General features: G+C 33.5%; 2 protein-coding genes across 3 annotated transcripts; one reads left to right on the top strand and one right to left on the bottom strand.

The window, feature by feature from the left end:
• Positions 1 to 10,682: 10,682 nt before the first annotated feature.
• Positions 10,683 to 14,227, top strand: LOC110710547 (protein EARLY RESPONSIVE TO DEHYDRATION 15-like). Of its 2 annotated transcripts, none has more exons than XM_021888870.1 (3): positions 10,683 to 10,789; positions 13,152 to 13,518; positions 13,926 to 14,227. In XM_021888870.1, the coding sequence occupies exons 2-3, from the start codon at positions 13,185 to 13,187 to the stop codon at positions 13,979 to 13,981; spliced, it is 390 nt and encodes a 129-aa protein (XP_021744562.1). In that variant the 5' UTR covers positions 10,683 to 10,789; positions 13,152 to 13,184; the 3' UTR covers positions 13,982 to 14,227. The 2 variants fall into 2 exon arrangements, with proteins under 2 accessions (XP_021744562.1, XP_021744563.1); XM_021888871.1 differs by having other exon boundaries at positions 10,685 to 10,789; positions 13,149 to 13,518.
• Positions 14,228 to 15,465: 1,238 nt separating this feature from the next.
• Positions 15,466 to 20,563, bottom strand: LOC110710546 (GTP-binding protein BRASSINAZOLE INSENSITIVE PALE GREEN 2, chloroplastic-like). Its single transcript, XM_021888869.1, has 4 exons — positions 20,385 to 20,563; positions 18,938 to 20,283; positions 18,086 to 18,253; positions 15,466 to 16,152 (listed from the first exon to the last, which is right to left on the bottom strand). Exons 1-4 carry the CDS (start codon positions 20,491 to 20,493, stop codon positions 15,811 to 15,813), a joined length of 1,965 nt encoding a protein of 654 aa, XP_021744561.1. The 5' UTR covers positions 20,494 to 20,563; the 3' UTR covers positions 15,466 to 15,810.
• Positions 20,564 to 21,290: the final 727 nt, after the last annotated feature.

The raw sequence follows: 21,290 nt of genomic DNA on the forward strand, positions 1-21,290 counted from the left end.
CCACAAATCCGCTCCACCCGTTATAAATATATGGACGAAAACCCGAATTAAATGGATGAAAAACGGGTGACGGATGAAGCGGGTGATGGATCGGATCGGATGTGGATGATACTTTTTTCATCAGCTAACCATCCACCCACCCATTTAACATATATTAGATTTTTTAATTTAAGAATTTTAATAATAAAATATGAAATGTGCAAGAAAATTACTTATTTTTTATGTTGCAAATTAATTTTTCAAACATATATTGTTATTGTTTCATTTTTAATTAATAAAATAAAAAAAATTATTGTACAAATAACCGAATTTAGAGTTTATGTGAGTTTTTTTTTTCCATTTTAATACTTATCCATTAATCATCCGCTCCACCCGTTTCATCCGCGGATGATGGACGGACGGATATGGATGATGGGTGAAGCGGATGATGGATGGATATGGATGGAGGGATTAAAGTAATGGATGGATGCGGGTGAAGCTCCACCCGATCCGAATCCGATCCATTGCCATCTCTAGTTAGATGAGATGAGCGAGTTTACTCAATGGATGGGTTAGATGGGGTTGGACTCGGTGGTGCAGTTTTACTAGATTCATTTGTTTAGCCTAAAGGAGTTAGTATGTGTGTTCTATTCAATTGATTTTTACTAATCTTAATTTATAAACTTTATTTTAGTTGTATTCCCTCCATCCCTTATTATAAGGTCTTTTTTGAGCATTTTTTTCTCACATAATAAAGAGAAACAGGCATTGTATTAAGGGATGGAGGGAATACAACTAAAATAATTTGTAGTTAAGTAATCATTATCAGAACTTATTAAATCTGAATTGAACTTATCTGAACTTAACTAAACTAATTTGAACTTATTACACCTTAAAAAAGTGAAAATAAAGTGAACAAAACAGACCCTAAGGGAGTGTTTGGTTCATTAAATTGGAATGGGTTGTATGCAATCTTATACTATCTCTATTTTTTTTAATTGACAAGTTTTGATTTTAGCACTATTTACACACTTCCCTTTGACCTTGTTTTGTGATTTATACATAATGAAAAATACAGTTAGATGGGTCTTGTTAGATTCATCACCATATATATTTTCAAAATATCAACTTTTTATAATTTTTGCTTTTCAGCAATTAAAGATATTAATGGTTGAATTTGGGCATTGACAACCGTAACTCTAAAAACGTGTGAACTAGGAAAAAAAAAAAAAAAAAAAAAAAGGAGGAAGTTGTATACTAGTCTAAAGTTGTTTGGTTTTAATGTTAGAATGGATTGTATGCTTCATTAGTAGAAATATGTATGTGGTGGAGTTAGTGTAACTGAAAAAAGGGTTTCGCCGTTTTTTTCCCGCTTTCATCCTCCCTTCACAATCGAAGGGATGAGATTTGAGGCCGGTTTTCAATTCGCTTCTCTATCTCCGGCGAGGTTTGAACTTCGCATGGTGGGAAGGTTTTCACAATTTGCATCTTCCCGTCAAGCAAAGAGGGTGAAGGGGAGCGGGCAGCAAGTTGGAGGACACTGCGGAACCGCGTGATTGATCCATCTGCGCGATTCCCTAATTGAAGAAAGTTGGAAAGCCTTCAAAACCTCAACCCCTACCATTCTTTTTAAGAAAATGAAGATCAGGGTGGGGGCTTATCGAAATCCGCATTTGCATTCGGGTCCAACAAATGTCTTTACAGAGCAGCACAAATTCTTATGGCGCATTTTGTCCTCACTCGTGCGCACCCTGAACTTCCAACAAGGTCACCCATTCTTAATTGAGAAGTATCTTAGCATATGAATTTTCCTAAAAGAAATATGCATCTTGTTGGTATGAGTAATATATTAAGTTCCTTTAGACTTTGTAATAAGAATTGAACCCCTAACTTTAAAGTTGGAAGTTGTAATATTTTTCACTATATATACCAAACTTAGCTTGGTACTAGTGCACGCTAGGTGGTGCCACCAGTTAAATTATAAGTTAATCAATAAATTTTATGGAGTATATAGAATTATATATAGGGAATAGAGGTTTTTTTTGGGTAAAAATAAAGACCCAACCAGCACCTTGTTAAACAACTTAATTACACATTAGCATATATCATCACTTAAATATAGAGGGGAAAGGTCAGAATCCCCCTACTCTCAAACTCCTCTCAATCATAAGAAGTTGGTGGTACGGGCTCAAATTTGGGTGAGTTTAACTCTAACTCGATCGGAAAAAATATACTCAAGGCAATAAATACAACATACAAATTCGTACAAAGTTTCCTCTACTCTCAAAGTGCTTAACCCATTAATTCAAAGCGAGTGAATTGATCAATGACAGGGTTTTGAATCATTAATGTTGATCAATAGAGTTATCTTTATCTTATGATAGTTGGTGAAGTAATTATGAGTTTAGTAGGGTCTTAGATAAGTTTTGTTGGGTTTAGGTATCTCTTTTATGTCGGTATGAAGGGCTAGATTAATCATAGACCTTTTATTCATCGAGATGGTGTTTGTGTCTCTACAATGGGTTTATTTTGAGGATAATTTTGGAGGGTAATGTTGATCCATGGAGTTTTCTTTATCTTACGATAGTTGCTGAAGTAATTATAAGTTTAGTAGGGTTTTAGATAAGTTTTGCTTGGTTTTGGTATCTCCTAGATGTCACATAACATTCTTTGATAGTTGAGTTACGCGGTGTCAACATAGTTGAGTGTAACTTGGTTTGAATAAAGCATTCTTTGGTTGTATATTTGAAAATATCATAGAGTTCTTCACCTTCTCAAATAATATAGCATTCATTGAAACCAACTTCAATATGGAATACCTACTAATAAATTAGTGGGGATACTTCATATGTTGATAAGTATTCTCATTGACGGGGATAGATCGATTAAGAGGAAGATAGGTCATGAGTGGATCATCATTGGCTACAATACCATGAATTCATTTGAAAGCATTGCACTGTTTTCATTGATTTATAAAGTTCATAATGTCTGTGTGTGTAGCTTATTATATCGAATCATAATTTTTATAGGTAGAAGTCATATATAAAACTCTTAAATGGTGGTAAAATTCAAAAAAAAAAAAAAAAAAAAAAAAATTGAACTTAATATATAGGTGAATGTTATTAAAAGATATTCCGTTCTATATATAATTTTTGTGCATCGAAGGTGATTTTATTTTGAAAAAAACAATTCATGCATAAAAGATTAAGTTATATACTTTTCTTTCAAAAAAAAAAAAAGTTATATACTTTTTTTTTTTTGAAACAATTCATGCATAAAGATTAAGTTATATACTTGCGTATAAGTAGAATTTTTTGGGTTTTTCTAAGCTATACTCCTAAGGTATTCGATTTTCTAAGGTGTACCCATGTTTTTTCAAGTTTTTAAGTTGTGCCCCTCAACTCACTACCATTCATCAATGATACCCTCCTTGGGACTTCCACGTCACCTAAAGTTAACTATAAATTTAATAGAAAGATGATAAAAGGTAAGGAAATGGTAGGAGAAAGAAATCTTAGCCACCGCAACCCTAATAATGAAAACTGAAGCCGCGAAATCACACTCTCAAATAACTTTTAAACAACTAATAAGGGTACATTTTAATATTAATAAGGAGTTGAATGGCACAGCTTAGAAACTTGAAAAAATATGGGTACACCTTAGAAACTCGAATACCTTAGGGGTACAGCTTAGGAAAACCCATTTTTTTATTATAGGAAAGTCAACTTATCAACGTTATGAATTACTCTGTTGTCTCTTTATTAGCGTTCTGAAGTACTACGTTATGGAGTAACTATCTTTCTATTTGTCCATTTCTAACAGCTATAGAAAGAGATCAGTCAAATAGATTAGGCATCATATCAAAAATATCTAGTCAAATACTTCATCCGTGTTTTTTTTAAGTATTACAATTTGACCGGCATATATTTTTAGGCAATTTAATTGACTTAAAATAAAATAAGAGGTAAGTGAGATAGTTGGAGTATTAAAAATTGTAAAAGAAAGATAGTAGGGCTAATAGTTTATTTAAAAGTAATGAATGTGAGAGGAGAGATATAATAAAGAAAAAAAAAAGTAGTAGTAGTAGCTCAAAAGAACAAGACCTTTGACAAATTATGTACTCCCTCCGTCCCTTACTTAGATGTCTACTAGCATAGTGCCCGTGCGATGCACGGTTTATAAATCAAATTATTAAACCCGTAGGAAAAATAAAAATAAAAATAAAAACAAAGGTAATTCATTTACTATTAAAGGACGTGTACTAATGGTCAATAAAAATTTTTAAAGGAACGTTATTTGAATAGTATTTTATGTTATTTGAATTTCTTTTAATTTTTTATAATGTTATTTTATTAATTGAAAAATAATTGAATAATACTCCACATAGCTATATAAGAAGTGGACTAATTTATTTATATCTCCCGTTGAGAAAAAACTAAAATTTTCTTATCATACCATCCGCATCAGTAGCTACAATCAATCTAATATATACATGTTTTATTTACCCGTCGCAATCATTAAATCTATAGACACAATAATAACCTTATATTTGACCTACCAGAGCATATATTTTCCCAAGTTAAGCATTGTGCCAAAAACTATATATTATATAATAGTCATATATATAACCAACAACTGATTAAATATAGTATACGACACAAATACTTTGTATATAGGTATGGATATTGGTAGTTTTATATAAATAAAATATACGGAGTATATATTACTAAGATTTATCCCTAACTTAATTATGAAAAAAGGTTAACAAAACTCTTATAATATAGTGCATGAACATTTATATATCTAAAAAGTTCTTTTTACATATATTTTCCCCCGTTTAATTTTAAATGCCTTAAAATTGTCTCTTGAATTCGCTAAATTGATTTAAAAGGTTATGCTTATTTCAATATTTAAAGTCATTTACTTTACTTTGTATATAGGTATGGATACTAATAGTTTTATATAAATAAAATATACGGAGTATATATTACTAAGATTTATCCCTAACTTAATTATAAAAAGGTTAACAAAACTCTGATAATAGTGCATGGACATTTATATATCTAAAAATGTTCTTTTTACATATATTTTCCACCATTTAATTTTAAATGCCTTAAAATTATCTCTTGAATTCGCTAAATTGATTTAAAAGGTTATGTTTATTTCAATATTTAAAGCCATTTACTATTTTCATTTCCTTTTGTTTTAATTTTTCTATTTAGAATTTATTAGACTATTAGGTTTCAAGATCGAAGTCAATATCTTTTTACCGTACAATCACTAAATCAAAGTCGCTCAACTAAAGTTTTGGACATTGCATAGCTACACAACATCCAACACATTTAATGATTACATGCAAATAATTTTAATAAAACTACGCATTCGATATAAGTTATTAAACAATTTAACTATATATACATTTTGATAGGTTTATATCTTTCATATTAACAAAAATTTACAAATGTTATTATCATATTTTGAAAAAAAAAATAGACTTTGGAGTTTTGTATAAGATAGATAAAGGATAAGTTAATTCCCGTCATATATGCATTGAGTTTTGGGTGTTCTATCCGATTCACCCTTTGAGCTAATCCAGATTTGAGGATCAGTTCTAGGTTATTAGGTTCCACTCCCCTTCCGATTGTTGTTGCAGGGGAGCACACAGGTCCTCCCTACCAAGTGTAGTCTCAATCACCACTACACCAACAACCAATTGGTGTAGTGGTGATTGGGACTACATTTGATATGGAGGACACGTGTTATAAAATATTATATTATATACATATACTTTTTTATATTATAAAAAATATTATATTATATACACATAATATTATAGTTAAAAGTATTATTATGTATAAAATAACATAAATTATTGCACATGATTGTTGTATATCTAGTATAGTACATGAGCAATGCACGATTTTTAAATCAAAATGTTAGTTTTTCTAATAAAAAATTCATAAGTAATAGCATTGTTAATACGAATATTACAATTTAAAACATGAGTAATAGTTATAATACATTTTATGTCTATCCCTTTTCCGTCAAATGTCTAATTCAATTTAACTTTTATTCTTCTTGTTTAGACTGGTTATTGGTTCAGTTAATTTTTTTTTTATTTTTTTTATGCAAGAAAAACAAAAGGTCATTGTAAAAAACATTGTATAGAAAATGAAAGGCCGATTAAAATTAAATTTATGTTCAAGATTATGTATTTTTTTCCAAGACAACATTTCGGCTCGGCATTCAATATTTGTCAAGGAGTACAACAAATGATAAAAGTAATTTTTACATTATTTTGTATCTTTATCAAAAACTTTTGTATTCATCCGATTACTTGAATTGAATTTAGGATAACTTGTAGACTATTCTGAGTAACTTTTATCAATAAAGCATAAATCACTTTCATTCATTACAGGGTAGCTTTTATAATAGGTGCACAATATTTTATTGTACATCTGATTTTTTTTTAAATGTTTGTATTGATTTCATAATTGACGTCAAACTAAATATTATCGATTTTATTTAATTTTCATAAAAAAAAAAACAATATTATCCTTTCAAAATACGAAATATTTGTTTTCTTAATTATGCCACTTTAATCATATTACTTCAAATTACTTATTATTCTTTAACTTAACTATAAATAAAGATTGGAAAGATTTTATGGATTATTTGTAGTATTGGAAAGTATATATTTATTATAAAAAATTAAATCAATATTTATGTTAGGAAATCATGAAAATCTTATGCATGTATAGAAACTTGCTTTTATTGTTTGAAATTTAACAAAAACAACTATGCTTGAAAATAAATTTATTGATAATTGGATTTTTTCATTCGGATCGGATCGGATTCGAATCGAACTCGGATTAAATTGCCATCCCTAACTCTTTATTAGCGTTATGAAGTACTACATTATGGAGTAACTATCTTTCTATTTTTCCATTTCTAACAGCTATAGAAAGAGATCAGTCAAATAGATTAGGCATCATATCAAAACTATCTAGTCAAATACTTCATCCGTGTTTTTTTGAGTATTACAATTTGACCAGCAAATATTTTTAGGCAATTTAATTGACTTAAAATAAAATAAGAGGTAAGTGAGGTAGTTGGAGTATTAAAAATTGTAAAAGAAAGATAGTAGGGTTAATAGTTTATTGAAAAGTAATGAATGTGAGAGGAGAGATATAATAATAAAAAAAAGTAGTACTAGTAGTAGCTCAAAAGAACAAGACCTTTGACAAATTATGTACTCCCTCCGTCCCTTACTTAGATGTCTATTACTTTTTATTATGTGAGTAATAAATGTCAGAAATAGGCATCTAAATCATAATTTATCCATAATAATGTAATATTTCACTTATCAACCCAATTGAAAAAAATGTGTATTAATAGTGTTGTGCCTAATTTTCACTACAGGTTCAGATGTTCGCAGGTTGCTAGATTGCAGGTTACTTATTACTACGTGATCAGCTACCTGATTCTAGGTATTAAATGAAGTTAAACAAAGATATTTCCAAGGAATATTCTTTGAGAATCCAAGTTTGAACAAGTCAAGGTTGTTGTAAGTTTTCCTACGATTAAGGAAGGGATATTTCCCACCAGGAATAAGTTAGTTGGAAATGTTAATTGTATCTGCACCACAATTCAGTCCACATTCGTTGAAAATCGACCAAATCAAATAGATAGCCAAACTACTTCTCCTATTTTCACATAGGACTCTCACTACTCTCCAACTAACTGTAATCCCCCGTATTTTTAAATATTTTATAAATGAAATTTTATTTTATTTATAATATTTATTTGTACTTTTTCAGAATTTAAGTACAAAAGTTTCAAATTATTAATATTGGTCGAAAATTATTTTAGCACAAACTATTTTATGAACCTATGTTCTACAATTCATGATCATACAAACAAAGCCTAGTGCATTTCATTTACCTAATTGGCCCATTAATTTTATGAGGCCCAATCCTCTTACTTACCCTACAACATTCTCTCCTATAAATACTCCATTAATCCCCAAAAATTTCCTCACAAAAAGGAGAAGAGTTTATTGAAGGTGATTTCTAGATAGTAAAGTGGCATACCAATTCGTTTATTATTCAAGATACGTACAAGATATGAAACCTTGCTTGTAGGTGCATGTTTAAGGACGGATCGAGAATTTAGTATCATGTATAGGATTGACTGGGTTAAATTGTCTGGGTATACATTGTGAATTTCAAATGATGTGCACTAGTTTATAATGCAAGTATTATTTGTGCTTTAATTATGCAAGGTGCGCTTAAAGGCAAAGGTATGTGATTGGTGTAAAGATCAAATTATTACTCGCTCATGATTATGTAAACAGGATGAGTAAAGGAGAAATTCAAGTCTTGTAAGACGAGGTTAAGGTTTTGGGGTGCCTTATGCACTCAAGGTGTTTATACACCGAGGTAGTAATGGAATAATTAATAAATGTTGTTTGTCACTAATAAATTAAGAATCTAAATTGAGAATTTGCCATGTTTGATTGAATTGCTTTTGGGATGTTGTATTGATATGTATATGAGTCATCACTAAGTCTAAACCTGTAAATCACGTAAAGTGCAAGATGGATGAGCAATAAAACTCTGGAATGATGCACATCTGGAGTAATGGCAATCAGGGGTTGGGGTACATGGGGTATTAGCCGTGTACTTTTCTCGAGGCCGTCTGATCTACGAGTCTCTTATTTCAAATATATTTTTTTAAAACTAGGAGTTAGATGAGATCTCATACTAACTACGGTCACGGAGTCGCGCCCGTGGTCATTGGATGTTTATTGATGTTTCCGAAAGGAGGCATGGGGTTTTTCTTTATTGACGTTCCAAATGGGACATGGGTTGGACAACCTTGTCTATTGCTAAATCCAATGAAATAAATAAATGAGTCAGTTAATATTAATTAGTGAGGTCTTAATAAATTTGATAATCGAGTCGTGAATTGAGTCTGCATTTAATGATGCTTGTGCTTGAATATTAGTAGCATGTTAGGTATTTTCTTAATTTGTTTTCGCAGCTTGTATGTACTCAGCTTTGCTGACTGCGTGCTTTTGTGTGTGTCTTTCTTTGGTCATGGCCTTCGCCTTTCAATGACCCTGTGACGATCCAATTTTTACACTTGTAATATTGGGGAGCATATTAACCACATGTTCTTACATATGCAGCATTCGCATCATGATTGTGGGATTTTGAGTGGAGAGTTGGTTATTATTCGCAGTTTATTTCTTTTTATAAGTTTGAATTTATTTAAACTCTGGTTTTATTTATTTACTACTTTTGTGGGGTTTTGAATAAGGGCCTTAATGGTTCCAAGTTGTATGATTTAATTTGATTTTGGTTATTGGTTTTGAAACTTATTTATAACTGAGTTAGTTTTTCCGCTGCTATTTTATGATAAAGCCTTAACGTTTGAACACGTGGCGGTAACATGCCAGTAATTTTCTTGGATTTTCTTCAGGGTATTTACAGGTTTTAAGAGAGAATTATTGGGGTGTTACACTAACTATTGGCAAAGATCAAGTCAAAGGATAATGAATAAGAGCATGAAGAATATGACATGAATCTCGGAGCTGAACCTATCAGCTAACTCCCACTATCAAGGAATTATCAAAGAAGCTGTTACAAGACCTCTTAAGGCTTTTCTATTATAAATAGGATGAAAAACCACTGTAAAAACACAAGATAAGAGCCCTAGACATTATATTCTATAGCAGTTAGTAATTAGCAGCTAATTTTTTTTTTTTTGAAACCAAGCACCTAATTACAAAAAACAACCTGCATTGTTCTTGTACTTAATTCTCAAACTAGTAGATTGGTGGACCCATCGCCACCCGCAATTTTTACCCTTATTCGTGGGGTTTTTTGCATTAATCTTGTTGTTGTCCTGTAAAACCTGGTTGAATCTAGCGAGCAGATTTTGGTCTAAACTAATAGAATAAGTAATAACTCGAATTTTAGTACTACCTCCGGATCATATTATATGCAACTTTGGAATTTTTTATGTCTCATAAATAATACCCTAAACTTGCATATAATACGATCCGTATACCTGAATCTCGACTTTGATTTTCTATATAAAATGTCTAATTTATATACCTATCATTTTAAACGTATCAAATTAAAATAATTTTGGGCCGACCGCGTATCAAAACAAAAAATGAAATAATGAAAGATGAATAATTTTGATACAACTAGTAGTAGGAAATTATGGAGAAAGTAGAAAAAATCATCAAAAGTAGACAAAAAATGTTGTCATTGCCATACAATATACCTAATCAACCAACAAAACATGTGATGTAACTAATTAAAGCTTTGTTAATTAAAGCAATTAGTTGGATTACATTACACCGTCCTTTAAAAATACACAAATACCCCACCGTTAGATCTCCTCCACGTCACAAAATTCCTATCTCATCAACCAATCACAACCGTCCATTCATTAAAAAAAAGCACATCAATTATCGACGAAAAGTCATTCTCATACACATAGGGAAGTGGGCCCCACAAAGGTCAAAAAATCATCAAAGTCTATCCATTTACACGCCACCCAAACACGGCTTTTCAAGTCCCCGGTAATTGGCCCACAGTTTACCTGCTATTGTCGGTCAAAAAATGATTGGGCCGGTCACCGGTTTTGAAATATCCGGTTCATTTTACCGGTTTTGTTATTGTCTATATATATAAAGTTGTGTCTTTTTATTCTCCTCACTTTCTCTCTCCTCAACATCTTTTCTTCTTTGTCTGAATAGTTCAAGATATTTTACTCCTTTCGAATATTAAAGGTATAATTTTTATCATCAATTTTTATTTTTATAGAATTTTTGAGTTTGTTTATATTTGATCTGAATTTTACTTCAATATAATTATCGTTGAATTTATACTGAACAATTTAAATTAGTTTATAAAATTTGGACTAGTTTGTGCTTTAATTTAGATCTAGTTTGACAGAATTTGGACTTTCAATTTAAGAAATGACTTTAAATTGAAAGTCCTAATTCTAAACTTTAGAGTTCATTAATCGAAAGATCGAGTTCAAATTGGAGCAGAAGTATACGATTTGACGCTAGTTGAACTCCATCTTTCGATTTGTGATTTTTTTTTTTTTTTTTTTGGGTGTTATTACGATTAGTGAGCTTGATTTTGTGTATAATTGTTGTATGAGGTGTTAAATTTGCTGATAGTTTATTGATGATCGGAGTATATATTAACGATCCTTGGAAAATTCTCAAAGTGCATATAATAAGAAAATAAAGTTATTAAATTGTTTTCGAAAAATATATATATTTTTATATCTTAATCACACTTAAAAGTATATGATTTAGTGAAGTTCCTCGTTTTGATCATATATGTAAACTGATTTAATTGTTTGATCATGGATTATATGTTGATTGACTAAAGATGGGGCTTCGATGGCCTCGAGCGCAGTTGTACCTCTGGCAGTATTTTTGGTGATTCATGTATATTTGAGGATGTTAAGATTGATTAGCTGTAGGTGTGGAGAAGACTTTGCTAAATTCGTGCCCGATCGATTTTGCTATTTTGCCCAACCAATTTTGCTCAACCAATTTTGCTATCGAGCTAGAGGCCTAGATATAGGGTTTTGTAAGAAATTTGGTGTAAATGTTTGAGGTGGGAGTTTAGTAAACTGATGAAAAAGTTGTGTGGATATATCATATCTGGGTAAAAGAGGTACATCTGTATTACTTATGGTTTGGCTGATTGGCTAGAAGTATAGAATTTTGATTATGTAAGCAACTGAGTTGTATGTTTGAAGCAGAGTTTTGAGAGTTTTGTGGGCTGTGAGGAATTGGGTTGTTTGGTTTATGAGGGAACGTTCGTGTTTGAAGCTTTGGGAGTTTGATTTGTGGAGTTGTGGTTATGCACTTTGGACCATTATGATATGAAGAGTTGAAGATCTTGCCCAATTTTTGTAAGGTTTTGAAGCTGCTAGAATGACTCTTCAATGATGGGTTACTTGTGAGAATTGAAGTAATTCATTCTTGTAATTTTTGTGTAAGGGTGAGTGTATTTTGAGATGGTCCGTCGTTATAGTGGCACTACATAAGTTTCTCTTTGATAGGCCTCATTTGACTTTTTGTGGTCAAAGATTTTAAACTATGACCAGTATTTTTGATATAATGGACTACATATTATTTTGTGAAAGTAAAAAACTTAGTGCTCTCTCTCTCTCTCTCTATATATATATAATAGTTACCACTGAACATCATTTAAATTATCGATCAGAGTGACATCTTTGATCATAAAAAGTCAAATGTGGCATATTTAAGAGGCACAAAGAGAATAATATAGCTTTTAATTGTATTTTGATCTTGTCATTTGACCAAAGTGAACCTAGGATCTTGTTGTGTGGATATTGTGATGGCCATGCCTTTCTTAGGAACCTTGATTCTCTGCAAGGCTGTATGTGTGACCTAGAAAGTTTATTTGATCATGATATTTTCATGCTCATTTTGTATTGGATGTCTCATATGAATTATCATGATAAAGCATTCAATAATATCCACTGTCAAGAGTGTATTTTTCTTCTTAAATTCCATTCTCGTGTTTTGGTACTGAAAATTTGAGAAGAAAAACACTTATTTGATGGATGAGATGATTTGATTGCTATCATAATTGTTCAAATTGAACATCCCAAACAAGGATAGTTAATGAACACAAATGTTGTTGCTTTCATCTAATACAATAGCACCTATGAAATGATTAGGTGAAATTCTAGATGATTAGATAATGGTTAACAATTATATTTCCCCCGTTTCTCAATAGGTGCATTGCTTTGACTTTTTACATTGTTTATAAACTTAATTTGATTTTTCATATCTTTGTTTGATTACAGGAGTCAAAGTTAATATATAAATAGTGTAAAAAGTCAAAGTGATGCATCTATTAAGAAACGGAGGTAGTATATATTTTGATTGTTTAGGAACTATCATTGAACTTTATTTCTATACATATCTAAGTGAGTATGTGACTAGACCTTTTAGTTAAATCTAGTCCCTTTGACATAAATTGGTTTGTATGACATTTGTGCACTTGAATTTTTATCTTTCCAAAGTTCTTAACTAATAGCTCCCAATTGTTTATCTGCTGATCGTTTTCTTTATGCTATTTATTCTTCTTAAGTAGGTAACTTTGAAGAGTAATTCTACAGATAAAAAGATGGCTCTAGTCTCAGGTGTAAGATCAACGCTGAATCCCAATGCCCCATTGTACATTCCTGCTGCTTTTCGACAGGTTGAGGACTTTTCACCTGAATGGTATGACTTGATCACTACCTCAATGTGGTTCCGGGATTATTGGCTAAGTCAGCATCAAGAAGCTGAAATGTTGTATGGCAACAACGTGAACAATTTTGAAGAGAACGATGTTGTTGACTTGCTTCCTGATGAAATCGATATTGGTGTTGATGAAGAGTTGTTGCTCATGGAGTCTCAGTTTGAGGAGTTCATCAAATCTACCGGGACTCAGGAAAGCAAGCTTTTACCCAGAGAAGGTGAATATTGTGTGATCTATTAGTAGCATTTTTTTTTTTTTCCTTTTTTTAACCTGGGTTTCTTTAGCTGATTTTTATGGAAAATGATATATACAGTCCCAAAGTTTTTTGAAATACTATTTATTATGCTAAGCTAAGCTGAATTAGACATTCATTAGTATCTTTACACCAATAGGTGCATGATTTTGATTTGCACTTTAATTGATATCAAGTTAGGAATTTGAATGACATTACCCCATCAGTAAAAAAAGATAAGTGTAAATTGGTGAAGTTTAGCACATGTAACCTCTATTTAAGTCTGAAATGTATGTAGACTTGGAATTTACTGGTAAACTAGCTGCATCACCGTTACATAATAAAATGGCATCTTAATTTGTTGCTCACATGGTTATTTCCTCTGTCTGCAGCCTTGGTTGATGTGAAGTCAGGATTCAAGTTCTCGGAAAAGCCCGTTCAGAAGTAGAGGGTCATAGGTGGGAGCAGTTTTGCTCCTTGCTAACAATATGATTCTCTTTTAATAGCTGTAATTTCTGTACAGAGCCAGGTTGAAGCTCTTGTATGAGTTCCTTGTTCATGCCTTTTCTTTTCTTCAGAAAATCAAGAAACTTTTCGAGCAAGTGTAGAATGTAGAAAGAGAGTAAAATTGTATGATATTTAAGAAAAATGACGCGAGATTACTTTCAAATCTTCATATTGGCCTCTTATTCTATGTCTGACGCAATTACCATCTTGTAGAAGTTTGGTGTGTTCAAAATTCCTTGTAGATGGCTACAGCCTTGCAGGCATACACCTTGCCAGAAATTTGGGATGTTGTAATCTCTCCATCTTGGTGAGGGGTTTGGTCTGCAACAGTCTGATATTAGCAGGTGGTGGCTTGTGTCCTGTAGTACTGGACTATTGGGACCAGGGGTTTCGGTGTCGGCCCATTGTGAGCCATACTTTGGGATTGCTGAATTCCCTGAAAATGTGATTGGAATTATTTGGTATGTTGCAATATCTCCATCCTGGTGATAGGTGGGCTGATACCGTCTGATTTGGGCAGGTTGCAGGTGTTGGCTTGTAGCCTGTTATACTTTGGGATTCCTGAATATGTGACTGGAATCATTGGATATTGCCATATTGGTTCCTCAAGCTCCTTTTTTCATGCTTCTCCTTTGTTGGCCTATATTTATTGCCGAAAACTCTGAATATCGCGGAATGTTTCAGATGAGAGGTAATGCTTATTTGCTAATGGACATAAATCAATACAATTTTAAATTTTTACATACTTTTCCCATCCCTTGAGTAGATTTCTACTTCTCTCTATTATGTGAGAAATAAATGTTAGAAGTAGGAATCTAATTAAAGGTTAGAGGGAGTATTATATTAAAGATCTGACTATTTTTAAATAGAAATAAAAGTAGAGTAAATCCAATCTAACTCTATCCCTATATACTATGATAGGGATTAATTCAGACACAATGAAGATTAGTTAGAGCGGGTTATCTAAATTTAGTTGCAATTCTCGTCTAATCAGGATAAGCTGCCAAAAATGGGTTAAGTAGGTTTTACTTGCGCCAATTTGTATACCCGATTGTAACTACCTCTAGAGCTCTAGGAGTCTAGCTATGCTTGACACATTCGATTAAATATTGCTAATTTAGAAAATGGAAATGTGCAAAGACAATCACAATATCGACAAAGTAGAACTTTTAACCAAACTCGGCCTCTTGCATTATTTTTCAAAATATATGGATACATAGGATCTGAGAATATGAACTTCCGATGTTTTGGCGCAAAAGAACAATCGTCAATGAGGAGCATGTTCAGATTTGAGCATAGTACAAACGCCTGAAAAAGGCTATAGTGCCTATTTTTAGGTGCAGAGGGGATCACAACATTGATGTCGACAATAGGCAATACCCTGTTTGATCCTCAGTTCTCAGAATCTTTCGGATCTGATACAAGTTAAAAAGGGATGTATTGTATTAAGCAATCGGAGGGAAATTATAATCCAAAATACACTCGTATGCCAGACATGCTGGTAAGCTACCGAATCAACAGAACTATAATCCTAAGATTGATCATCTCAACAGCATTTACAGGACTGCTTGCTATGACTATTGCCGCGTATTATAGCACTATGCTGAATCTAAACTTCAAATACAATAGAAAATACACTGATATATGCAGCTCCAACCGACAAAATCTTGAAGCTCAGCTGAGAGCAACCAACAGGTTATCTTATAAATGCTTTAACCAAATTCAGAATCCTGTACAGTGCCTTCAAGAAGAGAGATACAGCCATATGCTTCAAGCAGTCACATATTCACTCTCATCTTCAAGTCGCTGTTTTTTCTGAGCTTCTAGTTTACTCTGGTTACCAAGAGCGTCAGATATAGCCTGGGGCAACCAAAACCCGGGTCGCTCAAGATGCGAAGCACGGTCAAGAGCTAAAGGCTCCCGTAAGACAACTTCAACAGTATCATATGTCCATAGCTTTAAGGTTGCCTCACCTTTGAGACCCAAAGCAAGCCAACCTAACCCAGCTACAGCAAGGTCAGAACTATTTACATCCCAGCTAGTTCCAGTCACTTTAAATGCTCTCTCTGTCCAGGTCCCCATTTCGGGAAGTCTATCTGCTCCTACAGGAGGCTGAGAAAAGATCAAACCAAAAATAATGAAAATGGGGTATTAGTTGTCATCCATCAAAATGAAATGGTAAAATTATGTATGTTCATGAATAATGTTCTACATAGAAGAATTGGCAAAGTATGCAAGTATGTTCATGATAGCAATTGCTAATGTAAATTCACAATTTCATGCTCCACAGAGCCATAGCGATATACAACATGAATTTTACCCAAAACTTAGAATGTCCCTAAGTGATATTTAAAGACATTGCCTAAACACATTCTATCACAATTGCAGAGAAAAATATAGAAACTGCGGAACAGCTGAACCTATAGTTTTTGGTTATTTTTTGTTTTGTTTTTTGTTTTTTTTCCGCCTCCCTTTAATCGTCAATTGACATCCTTATCCTAAGCAGATTCTATCACGATACAGGGAATCAGCTTTTGAAAAACAGACAAGGTTCTTCATCGACATTAAAGCTTTAATAGCGACCCCTAGCTCTTCTATAAAAAAAACATGTAATAACATACTAGTGTAAGGCAAGGAAAAAAGACTAAGGTCTTTCACTCTTTAATTTATCCTGATTTTCATGTTTGCCAACAAGTTTGACCATTGACATCTTTAATTATTTATGATTAAAAATTTAAAACATAGATATTTTAAGATAAATACAATGAGAGTAATCCAACATTATACATAGTAAGATTTGATTCTGTAAGAGTATATTAGTAAGAAAAAATGGTCAAATTCAGTGCAAAATTCAAACTGTTGAAATCATTACAAAACAGAGTAGGATAAGCCTCTGGGATCATCAACGATCCTTGCATTAATTGCATACATCACATAGGTGAAGACTACAGGATAATAGTGGGAGAGAGTGATCAAAGGCAAGGTTAATTCTATACAAGCTATAGAAAATAAAATTAAGTCCGCCTTTCACATAAGATGCTGACATATATTCAGATGAGATCGGCTTCATGCCTTCACAAGAGTTAGCAGCCAAGTTGAAGGCTTGAAGCCACTAGTTTGTTTCAAAACAATATTGACGTTGTTGGGGCAATGTATTTGAAATGTTTTATCACGTCAACTGTTCAACTCTCAATTTCATTCTCTTGCAAAATATGCTTTTCACAAGTTTGTATTGTGTGTGCAGATATTGTAAGGGTATGTTGATTTTGTGTATACTGAAGGATTTAATTGCAAGGACTGTAGGCCCTTTTAGTTTCTATAAAGCCCTCCTTAACTTCTAAATTGAGTCTCCTTTAAAAGAAGCCACATTAAATTGTCCCAAGTTCTTAAATCATACTAGTAATAGAAATTTGCTAGCAATGCAAAATTATTCACGATACGTCGATACGTTGTAATCGATAGTCAATACACTAGCTATTTAAAAGAAATATCAGTTAATAGAAAGGTAGAACTCAATGATAATTAGATAGGTCTTGTAAACTGATTGACCTTTTTTAAGAAAATAACAATCACACTTAATTCAAGTTTTATTTTAATCTTCCTTTGCTGCAGTGAAATGACTTAACAATAACATGAATGTGAAAGTAGCAACCTACTATCCACAAAAGGCAATCCTAGAGAAATACGACCACACCCCAATGGCCCAATCCCTCAAAGATACACCCAAATTATCTATCAAGAACAAAGTTCACATTTTCTTAACCACTCTATAGGAGTAGTATAGAGCTCATCATAGGTTTTACAGCATAAACTAATATTGACAATCTACTGTCTATAAGCAATGATTGATTTTGGCAACCAAATCTCACATTCTTATTGTATTTGGGGAAGGTTTAGATATCCAAATTTCCAATGGCTCAAGTAACAGTTAATAACCAAATTTCAGATCAATTGTGCTTAGGATGTTAATCATCAAGATTATCTAGAAAAGTAAATATGACCAAGACATAAGAAACATGATGTTCAACAAGGCTGACATGCTTACCTGTAACCTGATACCAACATGCTTACTCCAAGTTTCATCAGCATTTTCAGTCTTCCCTAAATGAAGAGACACATTTGGTGATGCCCACACTGTCACGTAAATCGTCTGGACTGATGCCTCGACAAGGTCTAGTCTCACTAAGCCACCAATATGTACTGTTTGTCCTGCCTGCAAAGTGTCTCGCAAGCTCATCAATTATAACACAGATCTATAAGCATGATGCAACTTATTACTGTTAAGCAAAATAATTAAGTTTGGAATACGTAAAATGTCACTTGAAGTAGCAAAACATGAACATTATACCAATGGCAAAATAAGGAATCCAGGTTTACATCAAGTAATCAACCATATATCATTGAAATTACATAATTCTTGTACTAGTATATTAAAACAGCATACAGTTCAAAAAACCTTTGGGTAACATTAAGTAGAACACTAACTTGCAGAGCACCTAAGTACAGCCCTAACACCCCCCCCCCCCACACACACACAACCCTTGGCAAGCTTTGAACTCAGGACCTAGAATTCAGGGAGAAGCTATAGCCACACACATAAAAAACCCTCAATCGAGCAGTCAAATTAACATCTACATTCAAGGAAGAACCATTGTAAGTATAACCAACAACAGCTTGCCTGCATTGAATAACAATCAGAATTTACATAAAACACAATATTAATAGATTAATAGGTCATGATGCAGAATGCCAGATAATATAATTTAGTGTATAATAGACACATTCAGTTATATAGCAACGAATTCCATAACCTTCTTTACGTTGTACACAGCCAAATTAAAAACAACATTAGTCCTAAAACTGTAAGTTCAGAAACATTTAGGTGAACAGAACTTACCTTAATTCTATAACTTCGAGGTCTCAGTTCTTTCCGTATCTCAATCATTTTTTGTTCTTCCCTGTTTAATCTCATGGACATCAAGTACGCATGCAAGAGACCAGGAGTGTCGTACATCTTGGCCTTGCCAGACAAAACCCCTCCAACTCTTAGTATCCCAAGCGTCGTCCCAGGAACTGCTGCTTCAGTAAGCTTTGTAACTTTAACACCTTCTTTCTTTGCAAATGTGTTGATTAGGGTAGATTTACCGGCATTTTGTGCCCCAATAACCCAAACATGCCCTCGAGGGCCAGCTGACTCCTTGATGAAGGATAGCAAATTCCTCACCCCCAAATCCTTTCGAGAACTAACCAAATACACAGCATTAAGTTTTGGGGCTCCTGCAGCCTTTGCACGATGACGAACCCATCTATCTAATCTAGTAGGTGAAATTTCAGATGGTAGGAGATCAACCTTTGTGGCAACCAGGACAAGTTTAGGCAACTTTTTGCTAAATTTACCATCTTGTTTTCCCTCCAAAGCCTTAAACAAAGATCTGGCAGCACGTTTTGGAAATGACCCATCAAAATCAACACAATCAACAACCATGACAACAACCGTTGAATCCGCTGTAGAAGATTTCATCAAACGAGTACTAATCAACCTATCAAAATCAAAATCCGGTATCAAGTTCTCAGCCATTTGATTCTTCACTTGCCCATAGTTCCTCAAAGAATGACACCTAGCACAGACTGTAACCTCTTCCCTCTCTTTCTCAGCCTCCCTAGCCAACCTCTTCCTCTCCGACTTCGATAATTTCTTCCTCTTCTCTGCCTTCTCCTTCACAAACTCCTCAGTTACATTACCATAACCAACACCAACAGGTTGAAACCCATCCAATGCTTCTAAATCCTCATCCTCCCATTCACTATCCCAATCAAACCCATCATCCTCCATATCTGCATCAATCATTTCCAAACTACCCTCAATCTCATCAATGGAACCGTCTTCCTTCTCTTCTTCCCCATCAAAAACACCCTCAATTTCACCCCCAAAACCCTCTTCTTCTCCATCAATAAAACCCTCAATTTCATCCCCAAAACCCTCAATTTCATCCTCATCAATAGCCACCTTCTTTTTCTTGAAAAACCCAGGAAGATTAGGGTCATTATCTTGCATATAAACCCCACAACCTGGGCATACAAGCCCATGATTCTCTTCCTCATCTCTTCCCTCACTCAATACTACATTCACACCACTCTTTCTTGAATAATTACCATTTATAACATCAAATTTCTTTACTTTAGCATTACCCTTTACAGATAAACATACAATTGAACAATTTTTGTTATTTTTTCTGTTCAATCCTGAGAAAAAACATGAAAATCAAATTCAGGGGAAGTGGGTATATGTTGGATTCTTATAGAAGGTAGAACAAGAGAGGAAATAAAAGGGAAGTTGAGCTTACCTGGAAATGGTGTGATTGTGCTGCAACGTTCAGCCGAGGCATCTCTGGAAATGCAGAGCTTTGTGTTAGGGAGTGAAGGAAGAGAGGAAGACGATAACAAAATTGCCATTATTTGGAATATGGAGCCTTTTTTGCGTTTGTTTCTCGCACAATTCTCAATTGTTGTTGATTTGAGAAACCCGGGGTTAATAGGCGGGTCATGTAAAGGTGGGCATGGGCCGTGTGCTTGTTGTGCCAACAAGTCTCATGCTTTAACGAGCTATGAGCCGCTCCTAGATGAACTAACATATTGTTGCATCATGTCGGGCTTATGCTGACTTTCAAAATTGGTGTCGCGTCATATTGAACTTGTGTCGACTTTCAAAATTGGTGTCGCGTCATATTGAACTTGTGTCGACTTTCAAAATTGGTGTCGCGTCATATTGTACTTGTGTCGACTTTCAAAATTGGAGTCCATTAGGGGTGGGACTTTTCAAACCGAATCGCGAAACCGCCCGTTACCGAACCGAACCATCACGGACCGATCCGTTTATAAACCGAAAACTGAACTGAACCGTTCAATATCAAACCGAAACCGAATTGAACCGCTCAATGTCAACCTGTTACGGACCGTAAACCGATAACAAACCAAACTGCGCAAATCCGAACCGAAACGAAACCGAACCGAATGGTTTATAAACCCGTTAATGACCCGAACCGTTTATAAACCGAAACCGTTTAAACCGAAAAAAACCCGTTTAAACCGAACCATTTGTAACCCGCTAACCGTTTAAACCGACCCGTCTATGAACCGAAACCGTTAAAACCGCACGTATAAACCGAACCATTATAATCCGCTAACCGTCTAAACTGAACTGCCATAACCCGTTAAACCGTTAAAATCGAACTGTTTTCGAATCGCAACCT

The sequence above is a fragment of the Chenopodium quinoa genome, unplaced genomic scaffold (genome assembly GCF_001683475.1).
Source record: "Chenopodium quinoa cultivar QQ74 unplaced genomic scaffold, ASM168347v1, whole genome shotgun sequence".
In the NCBI taxonomy this organism is placed as follows: domain Eukaryota; kingdom Viridiplantae; phylum Streptophyta; class Magnoliopsida; order Caryophyllales; family Amaranthaceae; genus Chenopodium; species Chenopodium quinoa.

Excerpts from the sequence above, each read along its gene's own strand:
- LOC110710547 (XM_021888870.1), top strand. The coding sequence starts at position 13,185 with ATGGCTCTAGTCTCAGGTGTAAGATCAACGCTGAATCCCAATGCCCCA. Across the intron at positions 13,519-13,925 it reads CAAGCTTTTACCCAGAGAAG|CCTTGGTTGATGTGAAGTCA; the intron begins GTGAATATTGTG and ends CTCTGTCTGCAG.
- LOC110710546 (XM_021888869.1), bottom strand. The coding sequence starts at position 20,493 with ATGGCAATTTTGTTATCGTCTTCCTCTCTTCCTTCACTCCCTAACACA. Across the intron at positions 18,254-18,937 it reads CTCGAAGTTATAGAATTAAG|GCAGGACAAACAGTACATAT; the intron begins GTAAGTTCTGTT and ends GACACTTTGCAG. Across the intron at positions 16,153-18,085 it reads ATGTTGGTATCAGGTTACAG|CCTCCTGTAGGAGCAGATAG; the intron begins GTAAGCATGTCA and ends ATCTTTTCTCAG.